Source organism: Grammomys surdaster, unplaced genomic scaffold, assembly GCF_004785775.1.
Source record: "Grammomys surdaster isolate TR1022 unplaced genomic scaffold, NIH_TR_1.0 206, whole genome shotgun sequence".
Lineage (NCBI taxonomy): Eukaryota > Metazoa > Chordata > Mammalia > Rodentia > Muridae > Grammomys > Grammomys surdaster.
Window position 1 is genome coordinate 6416924 of NW_021604651.1, and position 26482 is coordinate 6443405.

Here is a 26482-nt window from a genome sequence, read left to right on the forward strand (position 1 = left end):
ACCCAACAGGAAGTTCATCAGATAGCAAAGTCAGACAGACAGGGAAGTCATAAAGAAACTAACATAATTCAGTCTTTTAGGCTGTTATAACTCTACATTAATAATTACTAAAGACAATCAATCCTCAACTGTTAACTCAAAAGTGGTCAAAAATTTACTTCTGTAAATGAGATTTTTTTTTGCTTGAAATCATATTTTGAAAAATTAACTGCTTAAAGAGAAACTTATTTTTTTATGATGCTAGATAAATGATACATTTTTATACTTACCTGTAAACTAGTCTGTTACTAAATTTTAGTGGGTTTATTTTTTCAGTCTTCTAATTGTAACCAAGGAAAGTGTTTTTCTGGCAGTTTATAATACTCTCTTACATTCTTCATCACCTGTCTTTCTGGGCAAACTGTGCCTTTTTTTATAGGTGACTTGTATAAAAAGTATAAATGAACTTGTAAAGAAAGGTGACGTCATATAAAATATCTTAAGGATTAGATTTGATAGCACACACCTGTAATTCTGGTATTCTGGAGGCATAGGCAGGAAAAGCATGAGTTCAGGGTCAGCTAAGTCTGCACAGCAAGACAGTCTCAAAAAAGTACAAATTTTATTTTCAGCTCGTGATTTATTAAAAATGAACTAGTGTTAATCTGTAACTTAGAAATCATGAGAACCTGGGTCGGGGTATGGGTGGCATATGTGCTTAACCAGAGCCAGATGGCTTGGCCCCTTCCTTCTCCCCAAATTACAGGCAATCCTGTGAGGTGAGTTCAGCCTTGTCTTTCTCTTTCCTCCTTTTCTTCCCCCTTTCTTCTGACATTCTCTCTATTCTCCACTGACTCCTTCTTCCTTCCTTTTCCTTCCATCTTCTTTCCTTCCCTACCCTGCCTCTCCTCCCCTTTCTTTCTATTCCCTTCCCTCTTCTCTACTTTACCTTCCCTCTTTTTCCTTTCATGTGGTCTCTTCTCCCTTCCTCCCCCTCCCTTTTCTCTCCTCTCCCCTCTTTGTAATGTTTGGGATTGAGCCCATGGAAATGTGTTTTTAGTGAGAGATAAATTTTAAAGAACATTTAACATTTTGGGTTTTGTTGTTGAAGACAAAAGCCTTGTTAATAGTGTTCAGCCTGATTTCAAGCACTCCCACCCCAGTCTCATGCCACCTTTGTCCCGCCCCTTTTAAAGGCATGTACAGATAGTTTTGGCTACTTGGGAGGATGAGGTAGGGGGAGTTTGAGGCCAATCTGAGTAATGTAGCCAAGATGCTATCTTTAAACAAAACCAAATGACGTGGTGCTGTAGACAAGGCTCAGAGGTAGAATTCTTGTCTAGCACATGAGAAATCATGGATTCAGATCCATCAGAGCAACCGAAGTGAAGCACAACAAAGCTCCAAGCCTTCATGTCACTTAATTTTGGTGTCTTAGATTTTGTGACTATATTTAAGTAGAACTAAAAGTACTCCTTTTTTGATGTTACTTCTCTTATTAGAGAATAATGGAATAGTATTACAAATCTGTCCAGTACTTTTTTCAAAGACTCATTTTTTTAAAGATTTAAATCTTATTTACTTCCCAGACTGGCTTAATTCTCACTGTGCAGTTCCTTCTTACTTTGAAGTGCAGGCTCCTAAGCTCTGGGGTTATAGGCTTGACACACTGCATCTAGCATCTTTGTCCAGCAGCTCAGACAAGATTGTAGAAGTCCATTTGCTTAAATTGCTTCTGAACTATTTGGTCCTTTTCTATTTAAAAGTGTATTTATAAAATTTATAGGTGTCAAGAAGGCCAACAAATGTACAATGTCAAGTTAGAAAGAAGCTTTTCACTTGTGATAAATTAGGAAAAGTTTCAAAAGGTACTCTAAGTATCTTTATTCTGGAAATACTTAGTTTATTAGAGGATCTCTTTGCTTTTTAAAAAATTTAAGTTACTGTGATGATTATTGAATGACTGCTGTGTGCATGTGAGACGCTGCTAGATGCTAGGCATACGATGGTCAGTATGATAGATGTTCCATTTTTATTGTTGTGTAAGTAATTGTATATCTGTTTTAACTAAATACTGGTTGCTATTTATATCTCAATTAATTGAATATAATTTATGTGAAAATTAATTTCCCAGCACATTTGTACTTAGGATAGTTGTAAAAAATATGTGTGTGTGTGCGTGTGTATTCATTCATATATATATGTATATATATACTTAATATACATACATATTTATATATATATATGGCTTTTTTTTAAAGTAGGAGAATGTTCAAATTAAAATGTCAAGAATTTGTTGTTTTCATCAATAGGTGAAGAAGGAAGCTTTAGTCATGGGTCTGTCATTGATGGAAGATTTGAAGGTTTCATCCAGACTCGTGGTGGCACATTTTATATTGAGCCAGCAGAGAGATATATTAAAGATCGAATCCTTCCGTTTCACTCTGTCATTTATCATGAAGATGATATTAGTAAGTATTCATACTTTATATCAAGTGGTCTTTGCAAAGGCATAGGAATCCTCATAACTGTGTGGAGACAAATGTAGCCTGGGTGGTTTCTTTCCTAAGCTTATTCAGGTTAAACAACCAGTGTTTGATAAGCAAAGTCTCCATTTAGTAAATAATGGGTCTGTGTGGTATAGCAGTTGTCAACACAGGCCAGTCATTCTCTGTTGATATAAACAGCAATTCTGTTTGAACTGAGTTGGCCAAACCCACTTGAACTGTCATTCTAAGTTCTGGTATCAGCCAGTCTGCTTGGTTACAACATCTGATGTCTGTGGTTTGCTGAAGCCACAACAGTGTCTCATCTTAAAATATCAATTTCTGTATGAATATCTGTGTAATACAGGATTTTTCTAATTTCTAAATCCACTGAGTGCTTCTCTTTAGAATCTTGAAATAATGATGTGACCACAGCTTGGTGTAAAGACTCCATGCTTTCCATGTGTTTTTTGGGATAATTCTTTTTCTATGTTTAAGGATAGAAAATTCATTTAGACTTTACATTTTAATTCTGTCATTGTTTGTGTTTCTGTGGTTATTCAATTATGAGAATGTGCCATTAAAATAACACAAATACATTCCTATAATTTCTATGCATCTTGAGTACTTTCTTTTTAATATAGCCAGGCAGGTTTCTCTAGTTTCGCCTGTTTTCCTAACTTGGCAGCTTCCTTTTGCTTTCATTTTCTTTTCTACAGATAGAGATTTATTATCCATATTCCATTCTCGTGCTTAGTAATATACTGGCAAATGTGAACTATTTTGCTTTTTTTTCTCTATTAGCTCTGGCTGTTTCTGTGTTTCCATCTGCCCAACTGCTTGTTGTTCTGATGGTGAACTTCTGTGGGAGAATGGCCAGCTCTACTTAAGGATGTGTTTATGACTGTTGTTGTTTGCTGTCTCATGGATTTATTAATGCTGCTCACATGTGTTTTCAGTCATTCTTATTTGATACCTTTCCCACTCTACCTCTTGGAGTTTCCTTTGGCCTCTAAGCTATAAGCTTCTTTCTACTGACAGAACTTTTCTTCATTGGGCTTTTCCTTGAAATTTTTTTTATAAATTTAGTCTTTTTTGCAGTTTTATCTCCACTATTACAATGTGCTTTTCTACAAATACAGATTCTGTGGGTTTTGCTCATTTAATATTCAAGTAACACTATCCAAGAAGCAGATCTTGATGAATTTCTAATAAAATATTGAAATATGTTCCCTAGCATGTATCTTTAGACTTGGACCAGGTCTTTCTGGACAAGAAAGTTGAGAAGCATGACTGGACAGGCTGGTTTTCCTCCCTTTGGCACCGTGACTGCTGCTGTATGAGCTTTGCTCTTGCCATCAGCTCCGCTATGATTTTGTGCTGCTTATTACTTCTGAGATGTCTTCTCTCTCTTGTGTACTTCCTTCTGTTTATCTCTGTGGTATAATGTGTTTTGTTTTTCTTTACATTTACACTTCCCTCTTCTTACAACTCATTATACCTTCCAAATATCTTATATCAATATTTCTTATTAGACGTCGGTAGTAGTATTAAAATTTAAAGGTAGTTATGTTTAAGATGATTTTGCTTATAACTTCTATTTAGCGGAAATGTGGTATCAAGATGGGCATACTGGAAGCAACAGTTTATAAAAATGTTTATCACCTTTTGTTAGCATAAAATGAATAGGTTTGTTACAACATTTTTATTCAGTGTATTTTAAACTTTATTCATATGAAAAGCAGAGTTGTTAGGGCAGGGGAGATTGTTCAGTGGATGAAAGTGACTGCAGCACCATGTCAAGGCTACCCCATCAACCATGTAAAAGCCTGAGAGGTGTAACAGCAGCATTTGGGAGGTAGAGCTAGCTAGACTATCCAGAACTGATGGCCCCAGGTTCACCAAGAGACTTTGACCATAAATAAAATGGATACTAATCAGGAAGACACCCAGTATCCAGTTTTGGCTTTCACATGCACCTGCATTCATGTACCCCCTGCCCCCCCAACACACATAGGTACAGCACACAGTTAGTATAAAAACCATTTTTAACAAGTATGCCAATCAAAAACAGGAAGTTGGACTTACTTGTCTAGCAAACTGTAGTTTACCTACTCCAATTCTAGGGATTTGACAAGTAAATTTACTTTTTTTTATATTCTTTTTTTTGGTGGGAGTTTCTTTCTTTTTTTATTGGATATTTTATTTATTTACATTTCAGATGTTATCTCCATTTCCCATTTTCCCCCTCCCATAAATCTCCATCCCATCCCTCCTCCTCCTTTTTGCTTTCATACCATTCTAATTATGCAAATATTAAGGTCAGTTCTAGGTTGAGTATCTAGCAATACAATAGATGCAAATAGTCAAGGAACAAGCAAGACAATAAACACAAAATGTCAAAGAACAAGCAAGGCAATAAACAAAGTCCCATGTTTCTTATATTCTTGGTTGTGAGCCTAGCCTTTGATTGTGGGCCATCTTTCCAACCTGTGATCACTATTTCTTTTTTTATTAGTAACTTTAAAAAAAATGTTAATCAAAGGCTTTATAAGTTTGATAATGCTCAATAACAAGATGACCATACAATCAGAGGTGTAACCCAATACCCAACCTAGATATACCAACTACCTTTGATTGGAGGAGACACTCGAACATCTGCCTCCATTTTCCTCCCCCCTCCCTCCATCCACCCCCCTCATCTCCTAGCTCCTCCTCTCCTTCTCCTCCTCCTCTCTTTACTCCTCTTCCTCTCCTTACTCCTCCCACCTTAGCTCCTCCTACATATCACCCTTCCTGTTAAGATAAAACTTGTCTCTCAAAATACAATTAGAGCATAACTATACCAATTTACATCAGTAAGGTACAAGATAGACCTAATACCCAGTCCAACATTTTGTTGACTAACCAGAACCTCTGTCATCTCTCCTAACTAAAAGACTTAGTTCTGAACCTGGCTTTTTTTTCTTGGCTTTAGAATGAATGTCAGCTGAAAACCATCCTCTCAAATCTTTTCTCTCAAAGTAAATAGCCAGGATTGGCTATGAGACTATAAGTCTTGAGCCCTGTCAGAAATCCAGAACGACTGAATTAACTGAAATTATGGGAAGCACAAAGCATAGCTTCTAAAACTTAGCCAATTTATAGAGACTGCTGAACACCTGGACAGTCCCTGTACTACAAAGTGTTCGAGCATCTGATCTTCAGCCTTCTGGCCCAGGATCATCTGACAGACCTAGTGATGCAGAATTATTAAGGGCTGATTACTCTGTCTTGGCAGGTATAATCAGTCGACCATCCCGCAAGTGTGTCCTTTTCTGGACAGTAATTCGTCTGTAGATGAAAAGAGGCAATTCTTGCCTAGTGGCTGTCTCACCACAACTGGAGTGACTCCAAAGATGCTCAGTTTCTTCTTAGAATCTAAGACAGGAAGCTGTCATGAGCAGACAGGTCTCTAATCAAAATGAACATTAATGCAGAAATGTTTGTAATGTCAATTCTGTGGACTTCTGACGTTTTGAAAACCAACTATCCATGCAAGGCAATCTGGACTGTTGTCTATTAACTCCTCTCAGCTATTTCTAAATAAAATATAGAAAACATCCTAACAATAAACTCAGAGCCATGAATTTGCTATAGGCCCTTAACTCACAGGCTAACCTTCTCAAATCAGTTAAAAAAGTTAAAGAAGGACTGGGTCTAAGCCTTGTATTCCTAAATGTGTTATATAGGCACAATGCCTATGAGAGTAACAGTATTAATCTCACTTTTATATCAATAAGAAACTCGTACCAATGAAAACCTTAAATTTGAAATCAAAGTAAATATTGTACCATTTAAGAAATTATAACTTAAAGCTTAATAACAATTATACAGATTTCTCCCAATAGGTTATGGCTATGCAATAAATCCTAGCTGTTCCTCCCTGTTCCAACAAAACCACTACTTTTCCCTAGAAAGACAGCCCAGTATTGACCACCTCAGTCCCCAAGCCCAGGGAATAGGGCCACCGACTCTTCATTAACTTCTTCAAGTTAATTACGTGCGTTGAGATATTAAAAGAGGGGTGGGGTGGAGGGAGAGTAAATTGATAAGCCTCTGACGTCTGTGTCTTCACTGCATTCAGCTGAGATTCCAGAACATCAGAGGTTCAAGCAGGTCTGCTCAGCTTGCTTGATGAGTAGATACACCAAGGCTGTGTATTCTGCAATATACACAACAATATTCTCGAAACAAATTTTAGTATCAAGATAATTTTTTGTTTGAATTCTGGTATCTAGTCTTCTGGTGGCCTGTCTGTATCATATCTAATCCATATAATTCTGGGAGTTTCTATGAGAGTGTGCTCCCATCATCCTCCCATTCCCACCTCCCTGCTCTCAAATTCCCCAACACTAGGGAATCCAAATTATTGGGTACCAAGGCCCTCTACTTCCACTGATGCCTGACAAGGCCACCCTCAACTACCTATACAGGTGGAGCCATGAGTCCCTCTGTGTTCTGGGGCTGGAGGTTTTAGAATGGCTACTCCAGCTTGTTTCTTAGGACCATTTGCTTGAAAAATTGTTTTCCAGCCTTTTACTCTAAAGTAGTGTCTGTCTTTGTCACTGAGGTGCGTTTCCTGTATGCAGCAAAATGCTGGGTCCTATTTGCGTTAGCCTAAGTCTGTTAACCTATGACTTTTTATTGGGGAATTGAGTCCACTGATGTTAAGAGATCTTAAGAAACAGTGATTGTTGCTTCCTGTTAGTTTCGTTATTAGAGGTGGAATTATCTTTGTGTGGCTATCTTCTTTTGGATTTGTTGGAAGAGGATTACTTTCTTGCTCTTTCTAGGGTATAATTTTTTTCTTTGTATAGGAGTTTTTCCTCTATTACCTTTGTTGTGCTGGGTTTGTGGAAAGATACTGTGCAAATTTGATAACTTGGTTTCTCCATCTATGGTAATTGAGAGTTTTGCTGGGTATAGTAGCCTGGGCTGCCATTTGTGTTCTCTTGGGGTCTGTATGACATCTGTCTAGGCTCTTCTGGCTTTTATAATATCTGTTGAGAAGTCTGGTGTAATTCTGATAGGTCTGCCTTTATATGCTACTTGGCCTTTTTCCCTTACTGCTTTTAATATTCTTTCTTTGTTTTGTGCATTTGGTGTTTTGATTGTTATGTGACAGGAGGTATTTCTTTTCTGGTCTAGTCTATTTGGCGTTCTCTAGGCTTCTTGTATGTTTATGGGCATCTCGTTCTTTAGGTTTGGGAAGTTTTCTTCTATAATTTTGTTGAAGGTATTTATTGGCCCTTTAAGTTGGGAATCTTCACGCTCATCTATACCTATTATCCTTAGGTTTGGTCTTCTCATTGTGTCCTGGATTTCCTGGATGTTTTGGGTTAGGAACTTTTTGCACTTGCATTTTCTTTGACAGTTGTGTCAATATTTTCTATGGTATCTTCTGCCCCTGAGATTCTCTCTTCTATCTCTTGTATTCTGTTGGTGATGCTTTCATCTATGACTCCTGACTTCTTTCCTAGGATTCCTATCTCCAGGGTAGTCTCCCTTTGTGATTTCTTTATTGTTTCTACTTCCATTTTTATGTCCTGGATGGTTTTGTTCAATTCATTTGCCTGTTTGGTTGTGTTCTCTTGTAATTCTTTAAGGGATTTTTGTGTTTCCTCTTTAAGGGCTTCTACCTGTTTACCTGTGTTCTCCTCAGTTTCTTTGAGAGTGTTATTTATGTCCTTCTTAAAGTCCTCTATCATCATCATTAGAAGTGATTTTAAACCTGAATCTTGCTTTCCTGGTGATATGGGGAATTCAGGACTAGAAAGTGTGGGAGCACTAGAAAGTGTGGGAGAACTAGGTTCTAATGATGCCAAGTACCCTGGGTTGCTGATGCTTATGTTCTTGTGCTTGCCTTTCGTCATCTGGTTCTCCCTAGTGCTGCCTGCCCTGTCTCTGACTGGAGTCTGTCTTTCTTATTGTCTTGGTTGTGTCAGACCTGTGTGAGGTCGGTGTTACTACTGGGGTTAGAGCTGGGGCCCAAGATCTGCTCAGTGTTCGGGCACAGACCGGAAGGAACCAGTGCTCTGGGCCAGGAGTGAATTTCTGGGTCCCAGTGTGTCCCAGTTACTCCCTGTTTGGGGCGGGTGTTGCTGTCTTCTTACCTAAGATACTGCCTGGGTAGCAGCTGCCTGGGTAGCAGCTCCTGGGAGGCCTGCTTCCTCTCAGTTTTGTGAGATTGGGTGCAGAGCTGGTGCTCAGTATCTGCTCAGTGCTTGGGCCCAGACTGGAAGCGTAAATTTACTTTTAATTAACCATTTAAACTCTAGGTATTGGTGATCCTAAAATAATCAGCATTAATTAGAATGATAATTGTGATTTAATGTTGCTTGGCACTCGATAAAATTCTTTATGTATATAAATTATTTCATCCTCAGAGACTATGTGAGGTATAGGTAAACATTATTCCTATTTTATAGTGAGAAAAGGAAGACTTAGAATCCAATGTGATTTGTGATATCGTCCATGCCATGTACCCATGGGAACAGCATTATAATCCTCATTACCCTTTACTACTAGGATGACTGGGCCTTTTCTGCACACCTTCCCAAAATTACACTTTTGCATCTATTGCTATGTTAGACCAAAATCGATTCTTGGGTTTCTTTTTTTTCCCCCCTGCCTCAACTAATGAAAAGAAAGGATATGTTCCTTAATGTATGTTATTATTTTTACATAACCAGCTTAATGCCAGTAATTTAGTTTCACAACTGAAATGTTACTTGATTACTTATATACTGTAAGTATGTATAAGTGAACTTATATAAACATTCTGATAATTTTAGCTACGTTTTCTGAATATTGATTTTGTAACTATTGGCATAAGTGTATAAATCCATGTGGAAAATGATGTTTTTCTTCTGGAGAAAATTTGGTGATGCTTTTTCAGCAGAAATAGGGAGCAGCCTCTCATCCAAGTCCTTTGATACCCACTTGGATGTGATGCTGCTCACTACATACAGTTACCAGTGTATATGGTTACAGTGTATATAAGTACACTGTAGCTGTTTCAGACATATCAGAAGAGGGCATCAGATCCCATTACAGATGGATGTGAGCCACTGTGTGGTTGCTGGGAATTGAACTCAGGACTTCTGGAAGAGCAGTCAGTGCTCGTAACTGCTGAGGCATCTCTCCAGCCCTCTAATAGTAATTTTGATATGTATAGATTTTAGGAATACCTGACTCTTTTCTCCTTGGAACCTTCTGTATACTCTGAGGCAGAAGTCTTAAGTCATTTTTTTTCTGTTATACTTTTATAAAAATCCTTAAACCCTGAATTTACAAAAAAAAACCCTTTTAATTAAATGTATAAAGCTGTATAGACCATATTTAGTTTTTTCTTTTCATTTAGAGTTACTGTTTATTTATTTTCCTGTGTATGGAAACTTGCCTGTCTCTCCTATGAATGTAGGTGTTCCTGCTCTTAGTATGTGTTAGCTATAGCTCTATGTATCTCTTCTGGTTTTTGTGCTTCAGTGAGAAAGCACATAATTTCACTAACTTAAAAATGAAGCTGTTTAGAACTTCATTTTACCATCTCAAGATGGAGATTCCATTGGTGTAGACACGTATTTATGGAGGCTTGAGTATATTGCTTTTAATATCTTTAAAATATCAGTAGGAGAGGTGCTTTTTTGTTGAGTGTGCTCTCCTCTCCCAGTCAACTCTGGGAAATATAAATTTCTCCAACCATTTGACAGGTGGAAAAATTGAGAAAGCCATGAGAAATGGCAGTTATTTTTAAAATAATAGTTAAGTAGAACTCTGATATGGTTAAAAATTAGACAAGAAGCCAGGTATATGAGGAGCATCTGCAGTACAGCATATAGGTGATTTGAGTAATAAAGATTCCAAGATGAAATCCAGCCTGTGTTTCATAGGGAGTTCTGGCAACCTGGACAACAGAACCAAGCCATGTCTCAAAAAACAATAAACAATAAACACAACAAACTACAATGCACAAACAAAAATTAGGTAAAAAAGGACGTATTTAGTCAGAAATTATAGAAGTACGACTTGTTGAGAAAATTTTAGATCAAGACCTTTTCTAATTTGTTACCATATGTATCTGCATCTCTATAAATATTTATCTTTATAAAATAAAATATCTTTATACAATAAAATATCATGCATTATTTCAGAAGCACAAGATGATTTAAAAACATCAAAGATCTGTTATAAACAGCCCTAAAAAGTAACATTGAAAATTTTGCTCTTCTGAGAACTGTCCCATGATTCTGTTTTTCAGTATTTGTTTTACAAAAAAATTAAATTAGCAGAGCATTGTGGTTCATGTGTGTAGTATAGCACTCAGGAGCCTGAGGTAGGAGGATTGTGAATTTGAGGCTAGACTGGACTACATAGTGAGTTCCAGGACAGCCTGGGCTATATGATTAGACCCTGTCTTAAATAAATAAGCAACATCAACAAAAAGAGAAGAGATTAATTCATCATACAATCTAGATATTATAGTTGGGTATTTTCAAATGTAGTTTCCAGTACAATGTGGTGAAATGTTTGTGAATATTCAATTTGTTACTAAGAAGACTGAATTTTTAAAAGATCTTAAAATTTTACAACTGAGTTCATTTTAAAAATTGTTATTTTCTTTTGAGTATTTACACATAAGTTAATACAACTCCGGATAATATTAACATATTAGTCAAAGCATCTGGCCACTTTTAAATTTTTTTTTTTAAGTTTTAAAGATGAAGTATTGTATGTGTTCTGGACAAGTTCTACTGAACCATATTTTCAATTCAGCTCTTAATTTTCAATTTGTCTTTTGTACTAATATGTAAAACAGAGATTTAAAACATACTTTTTGGAGAAGCGATTTAGACATGGTAGATAGTTCCTAGTCATTGTTGATGGAATGAAGGCCAGTAGGAGGCTATTGAAGCTATGTTTCTGTTGTTGTTTTTAAATCTATGTCTTTGCATGATAGATGCCTTTGAGAAAGAGCCATAGAAACCAGCTGTTGATTGAAAATGAATTCAACTATATTGGTTTATGAATGTATAGGAAAGATTAAATTAAAAGAAATGTACCTTGATAGCAAATTCTCACTTGATAAAAGAATGTGCTAAATGTTGTAACTAAAACAAAGAGGGTGGAACAATTTCAGGAATTCTAAGTTGGATATAGAAAGGCTTCCTAGGGATTGTGACATTGGGTTTGAACCTTAAGACAAAAGGTCTTTGCTAGACTGCCAGAGAAAAGAATCTGTGATTACAGAATCTGTTACCTGATTATGATTCTATTTGTCTGTCTGTCTGTCTATATCTTATCTATCTATCTATCTATCTATCTTTCTATCTATCTATCTATCTATCTATCTATCTATCTATCTAAAATTTGTCACAGTTTGAGAAATTTGAGAAAATAAAAAAATAAAATCAAAATCTAAGAACTGTATTGGCTTTGTCTTGGAGGCACTGTGGACAAATGCGCCATCTCAAGTAGTATAGATGACATAAATCAATGTGTTAAAAGTATTCTTATGACCCAACCCCAGAAAACCGAGAGAAAGAGGTCTCCCAGGAGCTTTAACTCAGGCAGCATCCCAGGTAAAAATGAATCACCCATGATGTCTGCTGTTAGAAGTTCTAATCCAGATGCTGGCCTCCGAACTTACACTACTCAGACCTTTGAAGGGCCACTGACAAGAACATCAAACAGCTAGAGATTGACATCACCAATCTGAAGAAATCCCTCGTTTCACTGTCTGAAGAGACCTCCTAAAATCGCAAAGATCCTTATTGGACTTGATTTACTCTATTACAATAGAAAAGGCTGTGTACAGCTCTTGACTGTGTACAGCCCTTAAAGAAGAAGGTTGCTTTTACATAGACAAGACAAGGAGGGTTAAAGAGAGCATGAAATAGGTCAGTGAAGGCCCTAAGAAAAATCAGAGAAAGAAAGAGACAGATGAATGCTGGTACAAGAATTGGTTTTCAGCCTCTCCAAGGTTGTCAACCCTATTTCCTCCCATCTTGGGACCATTATTTGGTTTCTTTTTGCTTTTTTCTGCTGGTCCCTGGCTCTCAAATAGGCAGACTAACTCTGTGATACAACAGAAAAATAATTTGGTAGCAAAACCTACTCAGATACATTATCATAAGTTAGCTATAGAGGACCACGAGACTCAAGATGAGGTTGTTACCTTATACAGGGTGTTTCCAAAACCCATCTCCACCCAACCCAAAAGGGGGAACTTCTGCCCCTAGACCAAGCAGAGAAGGGCCACCCAGAACCCCCTCTGACAGGCGATCTGAATTCTTGCTTAGGCTGCGAGGCTAAGCACTGCAAGGGAATATAAATAAAAGATAAAAATATCTCTCTGGGTTCCCTGAGGGACAAGCCTGACTGCATAGGGGTTGATGTCAAAAGTATCCCCTCTCCAGGAAAAAGACATTGGGACGGGTATGGCCCTCATGCCTCACTGGACAACGACAGGGGGACTGGAGCCATTACAAGGTCCCTTTCAAATACTGGAGGTCAGGCCTCTATCCCCGCCTTTGCAAGTTTAGAATTGCCACAGCCCTTCTATACTTAGAGAAGGGAGATGTCAGGGGCAGCCCTGCTTACACACTGAAGGCCTAAAATCAGCCATAGGCCTAAAATCAGCAATAGGCCTGTCATACATGTATACTAACACCAAGTCTTGGGTCTCAGTGGAAAAACATTGAAACCATGGCTATAAGCTAATGTAAACAGGCAGCTTTTGTGGAGATTTACAAGCCTGAGTAGTCATAGACCTTGTAAATAGGTAGCCTTGGCAGACAATACCAACTTAGATAAGGACAAGCGAGTCATAGGCAGAGTCATAGTGACTTGTCCCCTTGAACCTTCACCCAGCCGATATCCGGTTCTGGAAGATATCTGTATTCCCCCTGAACACCCACACTTCAGTGTCATCCCCTTCCCCACGTCCTGCCTTTCTGTGTTTATAACCCCTGTGTGAATGAATTACGATTTGAGAAAAAATAAATTATATAAAAAAAAAATAAAAGTATTCTTATGTATTTCAGTTCTAAGTTTTACAGTTGACAGGTTCTGTGTTAGTTTTGTACTGCTACTTGTGATTAAAAAAAAAAAAAGCTTTTAGAGAAAGGATTTAGTTTGTCTTATGTTCTGGGGTTTCCATCAATGGTTTACTTGCCCTGTTGCTTTGTACTTCTGGGAGCAACAGTGTCTGTATCATGGTGGGGAGCCTAGTGAATACTGTTTACCTTATGTCCTCTTGGAATTCAGAGAAAGTAACCGTTATCTTCTTCAGGGCTTGTTTCTAGTGTCCTAATTCCTGCTAGGTTTACTCCACTGCATTTGGGCACAGTAGGTGGCCAGGCCTTCAGCAAATACTCCATTAACAGGTTTGTGATTACTTTATTTCTTAATTGACATTTGAATTGCTGATCCTCTCTTTAGGTCCTGGTATACAGTGGGGAATACTGCACAAGTTCATCCTTTAAACTTCAAAGTCTAGTGATTCTGTTTATAACTAATCACAGTACAGCAGAATTTCCCCGTTACTCTGACTCCCATGATCCCCTTTCCTGCCAGCACTAATCCTTTGTTCCTAAAGGCCAGGGTGAGGCCAGCCAGGCTTGAGTCAGCTCTCCCACCTGCTTCCTGGAAGATGAATGCTGTCTGTCTGCTGCTCTTTCCACCCTTCCCAACCTTACAAAACTGGATCTCGGTGAGGGACGGGCCTCTCACACTGGAATTACAGAGAAGCATTTGGAGTCCTTCTCTCCCTCTACATTCTTTGTTCATTCTTCTCTTAGTTTTTATTATTTGGGCAACTTTGGAATAAATAGAAATTTTCTTAGTTAAGGAACATGTTGGTGATATGACAACAGTTTTCATATATTTGTTTGTGGAGTTGTCCTATTTAAATTTCCATTCATATTAAGGATTGAACTATTTAATTGAATTTGTTGATTAATAGCACCTTTCTAGATTTTAGAACTACTTTTGTCTCTATATTAGAGAGCCCTGGTGAAGACCCTAGACCTTAACTGCATAGAGGTGCTGCCCTCATGGTGATGAAGCTGTTGGAAGTGGGTGTTTTGTGACTGGTGGTGCTGGGCAGATAATTCAAACTATAAATATCCTGCTTTAGTAGAGTGGATAATTGAGAGTCAACTACTTACTTCCTGTGTGAGGTGGTGCCATAATGTATGTGTTATTTATATTTGTATTTCCTACAGCAAAACAAAAGCAAGAGGTTTGCATGCACAGGAACTGGAGGATAGGAAGGAGCTCTAAGCAGATCTTTGTTTGAAACTGGCTAATGTTCTCCACTCATTGCTCATTCTTCTAAAAGAATCACTGTTTGGCCTTTTCAGGGAACCACAGTACATCCTATGATTTTGCATCTCAATGAGGACTTATTCATTAGTCGAACAAAGGCTTTTTCTAGAAATGAGGATTATAGTGTCAGTAATTTTACAAAGAAAATGTCATTGTTCTTTCTCTTTTTTTTTTTTTTTTTGGTGGTTAATGTTGTGGCCAGGGAAAATAGTTTCTTAGAAATTTTGGAAGTATACAGAAAAAAAATTTATGCTTGGCCTCTATCCTTTTTCTGTCATGAGAATTTTGTGCTGACAAAATTTGAAACATATAATAGTGTTTTGTTGCCTTGGAATTTTTCTCTTGCCCTAACAAGTTTTCAAAATAATTTATGTCTTTAATTTATGTAAAATATAATTTACAAAGAGGAAAAAAACACTACTTGTTTAAATACTAGTTTTAGTTTTTAAAATTACATATATTAAGTAAATAAATAATATTTTTATTGTTCTTCATGTTTCCCACATGCATTGATGAGATTAGAAAATTTTAGTTTTTTGACAAAAGTCTTAAACATAATGGTTATAATTTTTTTCATTGATTTTTGAGGTCATTTTGCAGAGTTTGAGAAGTTTGTAGGATCAGTTTTATAGCCCGTGCTATTGTACAACATGAAGTTTCCCTGATGCCTGCTGTGTGAGAGAGAAACTGAAAATGGACTTTGGAGTAGGATGGAGGTTTCCGGGCTGTGTCTGGAGCTTAACGCTACAGGTCATGAGTTTGGACTGAGAAAGTGGTTATCAGAGGCATGGGTAAAGGGTTGAATTTAGAAGGGATTTGGTTGGGAGTCATGGGAGTAGGATAGGGCACAAGGGAGTTAGAGGTGGATGCAGTGAGTAATTATGATCCTTGAGAGCGCGTAGACTGGATAAACAGGAGGAAACTGCCCTATGATAGTGCACAGGAGGAGAGACATTGGCGAGTTAAAAGATTTATTGTTTTCGAATAGCTGTGGGGTCTATCTAGAGGGATTGTGTAGACAGGTAATGGTGGACAGAAGATAGGATGCTGAATGTTGACGCAAAGAAGTTATCAGGAATGAGAAGTTCCAAAGTAGAATTGGGGACTAGAGAAAAAAAATCTAAGTTATACTAGAGGGATCACCAGTATGAATGTTGTAGTGTCAAAGAATTATGATGGGCGATATGAGAGTAAGTCAAGATCTAAAAATAAATAATGGGAAGTGACTTCGAATTCCTGTGGTAGGTGGGATAGTCACTAGTATAATCTAATGGCTATTTTAATAATCCAAGGCAGAAAGTAGTAGATAGCCCTGAGTACTTATTGAAATGAGGGGGGAAGATGACTATCTTTCTAACAATTGGTTGCTCTTGACTTCATGATGAAAGTGAAGATGCTCTTGACTTTTGCCTGATGATGGACTTTAGGGGAACTGATTTTATTAAGAACATATTCATTTTCCCCCATTAATTTATTTATTCACTTTACAATCTGATTGCAACCCCATCTCCTCCCAGTCCTGCCCTCACAGGCCCTTCCCTTGTCCCTCCATCCAGCCTATCCTGGTACCTCAAGTCACTACAGGACTAGGTATATCCTCTCCCACTGAGGCCAGACAAGACAGCCCAGAGAGGGGAACAGGATCCATAGACAGGAACAGAGTCAGGGTAAGCCCCCACCTCCTAGTGTTAAGCACATAACTCTTGATTATAGATAGTTGTAATCTTTTCACAGTGAAGTAGGGGCATGGCAGTTTTATTACTAATTCTGGGCTGCCTTCAACTCTGCGGAGTGACGCCCTATTAGATATTGGTTCTGATAAGTTTCTACTGACTTTCTCTCAATTTCCTGCTGATGGTAGCTCATATAGGCAATATGATATACTCTGAACACTGATACATATTTGACTAATATATGAAATCTAAAAATCCACTCTAATATCAAGTATATGTAATTGCACTGTGTTACAAATAGATGTGTTTATGTGTATAAATATATTAACTAGAATCTTTTATCAATAAAGGAGGAACTAAAATACCTAGTAGATATTGTTTGTTAGGTTATTTTAGGATTAATGCTGAAATACCTAGCCTGCATCTATAACGATGTATTGGTGAAAACCAATGCTGATCCTGATCTCAGATAACACAGTACCAAACATTGAAATATCCCTAAAGATCAAAATCCTTAAAGTCTAAAATAGCAAAAATTTATAAATGACACATAGTAATTGTAGTGGGTAGTCATAATTGCTGTAGGAGACTAAGATATGGGAGTCCAGTTCAAGAGCTTGAGGCCAGCCTGTGCAATATGGCAAGGCCCTGCCACTCCCCTCCAAATGTCACCACTCCAAAAGACTAAAGTCCCAAATGTTGATGTCTCAAGAGATGAAATCTCCAAAACACAAATTCTTGTGTGTGTGTGTGTGTGTGTGTGTGTGTGTGTGTGTATGTATGTGTGTATTTGTGTGTGTGTGTAAAGTGAGCTATGTGTGAGGAATAGAAAGGCAAATTATAGGTAAGGGATTGGTCATGCCATATGGCAGCCCAAAGGTTTCATTTTAAAATTGTTTCTCAGGTGTGATGGCTTATGCTTGTAATCCTAGCACTTGACAGGCTGAGGTAAGGGGGAATCAAGAGTTGGAAGCCAGCCTGGACTACATAGTAAGTTTTAAATCAGCCTCAAACACATAGGGAGACCCTGCTTAAAGCAACAAAACAAAACAAGGCTGTTTTTGTCTTCATCTGTTTTTCCTTAAGCTGATGAAATTTGAAAATAATCATGTGCAGTGTAGGATAAGAAGACATTCGTTTTACAGTGTTGCATTTTGAATCACCAGTATATTATGTGCCAGTTTTGAGATCTGTATATGAGTATGTTTCAGATGGATTCCCTAGTACCAAAAAAGAGTGCTGTGGAGATGATCTAGTCATCTTGCAAGCATGGTGATCTTTGAGTGCATACCTAGCATGAATTTCATAAATCAGAACATTCTGACAACTTACACCTGTATTTCCAGCATTGGAGAAGTGAGGCAGGAGGATCTCTGGAGTTTGCTGGATAGGTAGTGTAACTGAATCAGTGAGTTCCAGAATTAGCAAGAGACCCTGTCTCTCAAAAAACAAAAAAACAAACAAATGTGGTGGTGTTGCGATAGTAGTCGTGGTAGTGTCATCGCCTAGAGAGATGGCTTAGTGGTTAAGAACACTGGCTGCTTTCCCAAAGGACCCAGGCTCTATTCCAGCACCTACACAATAGCTCACAACTGCCTGTAACTTCAGTTCCAGGAGAGTCAGTACTTTTTTCTGGCCTCAACAAGCACTAGGCATGCAAGTGGTTCACAGACATATATTCAGGCAAAATACCCCCCCCCACATAACCAAAGAAGGAAGAAAGAAAGGAAAAGAAATAAAGGAAGGAAGGAAGATAAAGAAAGAAGGAGAGAGAGAGAGAGAGAGAGAGAGAGAGAGAGAGAGAGAGAGAGAGAGAATGAATGAATGAGAATGAGAATATATGAATGAGCAGGTGGAGAGTGATTGAACAGACCCCCAATGTTGAACTCTTGTGGACATGCAAGCACATATACATACACCACATGTATACATACCACTACTGCTACCATGGAACAACATAGAACCATGGCATGACAGTAGGTGCAGAAATCTAGTAGTGAATGCTCATATATAAACTACAGAGAAATTTCAAAAGGAGCAGCATCAAATGACCTAAAAGACAGACAAACAGCTATTCATTCCTGTATAATACTTCAAAATAAAGCTAATGCTGTAAAAGTCAGCCAGCTCGCTGATGCTTCCTCTGTACAGTTGCTAGTCTTTCTCTGTAGTATACTTTTTCATTTGCTGAACTTTGAATATTTTTTTGTTTGTTTTTTCACTGTTTAAAATTTAACATTTTCTGTAATTTGCTATGGTATTTATTTCATCATTTTCATTATATTTTTAAACATCTGAGTAAATGGTATGCTAATATAAAAGGGTCTTTAAGAAATATATATTTTGTTGAACAGATCATTCCTACCTAACTCTAGTATACACTTTTGTTTTTAATGGTAGGTGGAATTGAGGTATAAAGAGAGGAGGCATTTGGGGAATGTTATTGTGAAACTTGCTGCAAGTGGTTTAATCACAGAGGTTGTCTTTTGAAACTCGTAGTTTTAGTAGTTATTTATTTGGGAGTAATATCTGTGTGGTCTTGGTCTGTTCTCTCATTTGACTGTAAGAGAGAACAGTTTTGAATGTGGCTGAGGGTGGGGGCTGGGAAGTGAGGATGTAACAGCTTTAGAAACTTCATAATAAATTAAAACTGTAAGCATAGTCCTTTGGAGGAGAGTACCTAATTTAATTCAGTAAAAATTGTATCAAATATTGAATATTTTCCCTATTAAACTTGTATTAGCCTAAGTTACATGTTAAAATGGGATCTTATTATATGAAGTATTGACACTATTCTTAGAAATTTATATAGAGGTGTCATGCACTTACAAAGGAAAAACAAGAACACGGGATACAAATTGAATAGTAATTTATTTGCCTCACATACTGGAAAAAGAATTTAAAAATTTAAATACCACAGTTTATATGGTAAACCATTTAGTATGTCAGTACTCCTAGAACTTTTGTTTTTCAGTTGCTTCTGTAGTCACCGCTGTCATAGTTACTTTTCTGTTGCTGTGAAGACACCATGACCAAGGCAACTTACAGAAGAAAGAGATTATTGGGGGCTTACAGTTTGAGGGTGAGTCCATGCTCATGAGGGCAGGGAGTATGTCAGCAGACAGGAAGACATGTCTGGAGCAGTAGTTGAGTGCTTACTTGTTGAGACCAGAAGGCAGAAAGAGCTTACTGGGTATGATACAGGCTTTTGAAACCTCAACGTCCACCTCCTAGTGACATACCTCCTCCAATAAGGCCACACCTCCCAATCCTTTCCAAGTAGTTTTACCAACTTTTAGATAACCAATTAATCCTGGGGGAAAACTGTTTCTCCTGCTCTCAGCATTCCTTAGTTGCCTGTAGTTCTTTGCCTAGGGTTGGGGCCTTGTAGGCTTTTCCCTATCTAATTTGGCATTTCCATTGATGTCATCCATGTTCAGCTCATGTTTGGGCAGTCATGTTGGTGAGACTTTATGAATGTAGGTAGCTTCTGATATTTCTAGGAGACACAGTCTCACGGCAAATTCCCAGATCTTACTCTTAGAATCTTTCTGCCTTCTCTTCTACAATGTTTCCTGTGGGAGTGTTTAGTAGATATATCTATTGGTATTGGGCTTCAACTCTGCATTTTGATTGGTTGTAGTTTTCTCTAATGGTCTCTGTTGCAAAAAGATTTCCTTGATGTGGGGTGAAGACTACATTTCCGGGTTGAAGACAAATGTTTATTAGGCAGTTTTTAGAAATGATGCTGGTTTATTGAGTAAAGTGACAGTTGTAGAGTCTCCTCGAATATCCACGAGTTCACTAGCACTGAGTGGTTAGCTAGGTTTCCAGTACTTGAAATGGTTTTCTTCTTCTTAAGCAAGTCTTAAACCCGAGTAGGGAGCTGTTGGATGCCTCCAAGATATGTGTGATCCTACTATGTGCTCTTAGCTCCTTGCCTCCCTCTTTTAGAAGCTGCATGGTGCCTTCTGGTACCATGAAAGCTAGTCCTCGGGGGAGAGACTTCCTTGGGGGAAGTTAGTTCCAGTTCAGGGTATCTAGACCTTGTTTCTGAAGTGCATTTGATCTTCAGCAATAGGGACTTTGTTTCTACCTCTGGGAGCAGCCAAGGGCAACAGCCATAGGCTATATGCTTTGGGAGTCTTTTGGACAACCTTGACCAACAACTGAAGCAGTCTTCTCATGTCTGGTTTTGGGGGTTTTATTAGGTGGTCTTTGGCTGTTGATGGGAGCATTGTCTGCCCAGATGAGAAATTTACTAAAACTAAGTATATTTATATACAGAATTTTATGTATTCTAAGTATTTTGTTAAGGTATACTATAGCTAGTAACCTTACTATACTATACTATACTATACTATACTATACTATACTATACTATACTATACTATAGGTAACTATAACTAGTAGTATAGTTCCTTATCACACTATTATTCTATTATCATACTGTGATACTGTCGTTTTACCTTCCTTCCTTCTTCTAAAAGAGCCCATTTTTCCCATTTCCCCATCAGATCCTCCCTTACAGTCTTTCCACCTTCTTCTATATTTATCTCCTCCTCCTTCCTAAGGAGCTCCCACTTTGGGAAAGTGATCCCTGATCAGATCACTGCACCCTGCTACTCCCTCGGTATTGTTCCCCAACCCCATCCTGGCAATGGTCCCATCTCACTTTCCTGGTTTCTATAGTTACTGCTCAGGCACTTTTCAGTGCATACTGTTCTACCTGTATTCTGGCATTTTATTTTGTAAGTTCTCTTAATTGTGGTTATTGGATTGGATTGTAAGATATATTCATGAACTTAGTAAGAAACTTAGAATGTTGGGAGAATGGAATAAGCATTTAAATGACTTACCTAAATCAAATAGTTTATTTGAAAACAAAACCAGCTTGGCTAAGGATAAATTAATCTGTGAAGAGAGAACAAGTGATAAAATAGTTACTAGTTTGTATAGCATTAATTTGAATTATACATGGGATAAATTTAAAATCAATCTACTTTTTTTTGTGCCATGAAGTGTTTTTGGAGGCCATTTTATTTGAGGCCAGTTAGTATTCATAGAAGGAAATCCCTAAAACTAAAGATGCATATATTGGCCTTGCTGTGTTCAAATTGAGGGAATTTGTACATTTGCAGTGTAGAAAATTCAATGTACTGAAAGGAAAGTTGTAAATATCAAAACAAGGTAAATTATAGTTTTAAGATGCTCTGTTTATCCAAAGTGGGAAAGTTAAGTCCAAAATAAAGAATGGTTATGATTCTGTTTTTGAGTTCAAAAGTTGTCCACAGACAAAAAAAAGCTAGGTTTTTAATCAAGGAAGACACCTGCTAGGAGTCAGGTCCCTAGCATATTGTCTTTCTCATGAATGTTCAGTAAACGTTTATGGCCTTCATTTATTATGATAGTTAATTTTTAAAATTTATTTCTGTTTGCTGTGCATGTTGCCTGCATGTGTGTCTGTGCACCGTATCTGTGTCTGGCATTTACAGACGGCATTGGATGGGTCCCCTGGAACTGGAATCACAGTCAGTTCTGAGCTGCCATGTAGGTTCTGGGAATTGAAACAAGATCTTCTGGAAGAGGCTAGAAGAAGAAGCTCTTAACCACTGTACCATCTCTCCAGCCTCAAATTAGGATAGTTAATTTTTATTGATAAGATACTGGCTCTATCTAAATATGTAACAATGATATTTCTTCTCTGCTTTAGACTATCCCCATAAATATGGCCCACAGGGAGGCTGTGCAGATCACTCCGTCTTTGAAAGGATGAGGAAGTACCAAATGACTGGAGTAGAGGAAGGAGCACAGGTAAGGATTTCAGCATTCACTAAGTTAAGAAACAGAATGAACTTGGGGAAGTGTTTCTTCACTTCACACATATGTTCTAGGAGTTGTGAAACAGTTATACCACTGTTGTGAAATACTCTCATTTAATACTCCAAGAGGCCATGCACGTAACTTCCCAGTAGGAAAGCAGTGACTGATCACCTGTTTTAAAACTGAGTCCTGAGTCTTTAGACAAACCAAGATTATTATTCACCCTAAATAAAAGCTCAGTGATTTTCATTTTAATTACACATTGATCTTTTCCTTTTTCCATTTGATTTTTAAAACTTTTTCATCACAAACATTCTCTGATAGATTACCATGCCTCCAGGTCTTTACAGCATTTAAATGTCTAGGCAAAGCTAGATAAACACTCCAGGAGAAAACAGGCTTTAAGAATATGTGAAACTGCTCATGGGGGTGAACACTGTGCTGGAATCCCAGTACTGGGAGGCTGAGGCAGTATGAAAGATAATGTGTTCTCAGGTTCTTAAACTTCCTATGAGTATGTTTGATTTTGTTAACTTAAGGATTGTATGGTTATCTCTAAGTTATTATATATATATATATATATATATATGTATGTATGTATGTGTATATATATATATCGCATAATAATATAAGAATCTAGAATGGCAAATATTTCAAATTCTTACCAGTATTATATATACTTTGTTAATGTCAAAGTATACTTTAGGCAAGAAAGCACTAGTAAAATTAATATTTTTTAAAAGGTTTAGTTCTCTCATGTTGTATCATTTAACTGAAACTTCAATGTATATAAAGCAGGGCCTGGGACCGTAGCTCATTTAGTTACATACCTGTATTCCTAGTTCTTTGGAGTACAGGGCTTGAATTTAAGGCCAGCCTTGCTATATAAGACTTGTCTCTAAACAGAACAATACAACTAAAATTGACTAACCCAGAAGAAGCTGTAGAAAGACCATATGACAGATATTTTAGTCTACTTTTTAGAGAATAATTAGACAAAGAATAAAGCCCAATAAAGATACGGAAATTCTGAACTATATGATCAATAAACTTGACCACTCAATTTAAGTTAACTTCTTTTTCACATTTAAGAATAACTTAATTTAAAAATTTTTTCTTAAAAAAAAATTCTTATTGGAACATTCAGACTTTCCTCCCAAAGTTAAAAAAAAAATAAAAAGCTGTATATACAACTTTAAGTATAGCTAAGATTAACATACAAATTCTTTATGTATGAAGTAACATGATTATAAATATAAATTATAGAACACAAATTTGGGCCCATGAAATACATTTCAGTCATTTGCAAGTTGAATGGACCGGCATCTAGAAAGCACCTAAATGAGTATCTTGGGGAAAATAGTATTAAAGACCTGCGTCCTCCAAATGTACCGTTTAAAACTGTATTGGTTCTCCCTTCCCCCATGACTGGGAATTGAATTTAGGGCTCATTCATGCTAGCCAAGCACTCTACCACTGAGCTATATCACTAGCCCAGTAGAATTCACTTTTTTGCCTATAATAATATTTGAAATTTTTTAAAAAATTGTGTATCTTTATGATATAGTCTCTGTAATATATATAGAATAAAATGATTGTTATAGGAAAGCAAATTAATGAATTCATTATCACACTGTTATACCTCTTTTTGTGAACATAATACAGCATTTAAGTTTGTATAAGTTAACAGGGAATTGTCAAGGGAGAAGGAAAACAAAATGTGAATGTATATTTGGAGTTGTGGCTTAAAATTTAAGTTCTATGTGACTATCAAATTAGGCTTAACATGATGTTTTTGATGTCTTAAACAGTGTTTGAATTCAGCAGTCATGGTAATTCATGAAAGAAATGCTTTCTGCTAAATCAACTAAGTGATAACAATATAGTGAAGAACAGACACAATATGGTCCCTCTTCAAAAACTTATATTCTAGTCGTTGATGAGTTAGGCACAGAAATTAAACAAAAATAATAAATGTTAAGGTTGCACTGTAGAAGGAAGATAGGTGTACAGTTCTGTGAAGTGATATAATGGGTGAACTAACAGTCTCTGTCTGAGTAAAGACACTAATCGGATCCAGAGAGACAGCATGAGCATGTACAAAGCATGGTGGGAGGCAGGCAGGCTGTGTGCTGGAGAGTCATAGAAGGCTTCTGCATGTACACCATAGAGAGTGGGCTTGAGTCATGGAGGCTCTTTTCTAGAAGCAACATGGAAATAGAAAGTGCTTGGTTGGTAAATAAAGGCTGCTCAGTACCGATCTCATAGAGCATATGAAGAATTGAGAGCTTCATCCTTAGAGTGATAGCAACTCACGGAAATATATTATTCAGCTGAATAAGTACATTTTCATTTTTGTAAAGATTATAATATGAAAACCAATTCAAAGTCCAGACATGATAGGTAGCTTTAGGTGAAGTGGCAGAGCCAAAGAAAATGCCTAGAGGAGATAAATTTGCTAAGACTAGGTTGTAGATGGGAATAAAAGATGATATGAAATTACTATGCATGCCTATTAAGATTTGCTTTACATTTAAATGAATATATTTTATACACCTTGAAAATGTTTAAAGATGAAGGAATTGTTTGAAAGTAAGTTATCCATTTGGAGAATATTATATGGACAAAAGTGTTATTTATAAGTAAATTCTAAATATTTCAAATTATAAGTGACATGATATTTGTACATATCTATTGGCTATCATATACACACACACATGCACACAAAATGTATGATGATCAGAGTCCTCAGCATTTCTGTCTCCTCAGATGTTACTATTTGTATGTTAGAATTACAAATCTCTTTGTTTGGGAGTTTATCATTGGCTGTTGGAGAGCATAGTTGCCCTACTGAGCCATACAACACCAGAGCATGGCGGTCCTCCACTCCTGCTTTTGGTATCAGCTAGCCACCTCTCACACTCTTTTCTAACTTTCTTTCTAACTTCTTTCTAACTTCTAACTTCTAGTGGCCCTTTTATACTACGAGGTATTTTCTAATAATTTTAGAAATACTTGGGGTATTGCATAGTCATGTGATTTAAAATTGTTTAACATGTGTTCTTAACTATAAAACTATAATTGTGAAACGCTAATTATCAGAAATGACTCTGACACGCAGGCACAGTCAGAGGAGCATGCTGCTAGTATTGGTCCTGAGCTCCTGAGGAAAAAGCGCACAACTCTGGCTGAAAGAAATACTTGTCAGCTATATATCCAGACAGATCACCTGTTCTTTAAATACTATGGAACACGAGAAGCTGTGATTGCTCAGGTACTTAAAGTTACTCACTGTGTTATGAGTTTTCTCCTATTGTTTTGTTATATATTGTATTATTGTTTCAGTTGTGTCATAGGGAAGTCTGTAAACTTAGTGCAGAGGAGATGGAAAAACCAGTTTAGATTTTTGGATTACCAATCAGAAGAGAGATAAAGGAAACAATTTTTAAAGTTGCTAGTAACATTGAAACTTTAGGCTTTGTTATTTGTTTTCTTTTGGGGAAAAAGTGTTTTGGACTTGGGCCTGGAGACGTGCATGGTAAACAAGTGTGAAACTTACAGTTGAAAACAGTTCTGTTTTTCATTTTGATTTTGCAAGACAGAAAAGGGATTTTTTTGTTAGAAGTCTGTAATTTGTATCTCATTGTACTTACTATGCATTTTCAAGTAAAATTATTATTTATAGTTGTCCTCCACCTTCCTTGCTTAGAACAAGTTCTTTGTGACCCAGAGTTGTTTGAGCTCACTTTATGCTGAGGCTGTCCTAGAAGTTATGGTAATCCTTCTGTTTCAGCCTCCCGAGTGCTGGGATTACAGATCTGCTCTACTACCCCTACTACAGTGCTACCTATTAATCTTTATGAAAATAGAATTATTTTAGGGTACCCTTTAAAATGTATTTTCATGTTGAAGATACCTAGAGAAAGTTTGTTAAATTTGTTTTTGACAAAGGATTTGAGCTTGAGAAGATGGAAATACTGTGTTGTAAATGATGATTATGTTTTGGTGGTGGGAATAGACTGAGGGCTTTAAGAACTGTGAGAAACAGAAAGGATGCAATAAGCTATAATTTTGGAATAATGGAGTAATGGAGAGAAATGAGCATAGTTAAATGGCAGGAAACAGTAGAGAGGCAGTGTAAGCTGAGAG

The 26482-nt window shown here is 37.1% G+C and overlaps 1 protein-coding gene across 1 annotated transcript in view; it reads left to right on the top strand.

Moving 5' to 3' along the window:
* The window catches only part of Adam10 (ADAM metallopeptidase domain 10), a 122416-nt gene that overhangs the window by 52269 nt on the left and 43665 nt on the right, over positions 1-26482 (top strand). Inside the window, exons 4-6 of the mRNA XM_028771330.1 lie at positions 2292-2450; positions 22224-22324; positions 25455-25607. Of these exons, the coding sequence (XP_028627163.1) occupies positions 2292-2450; positions 22224-22324; positions 25455-25607 (413 nt within the window). The remainder of the gene's footprint in view (positions 1-2291; positions 2451-22223; positions 22325-25454; positions 25608-26482) is intronic.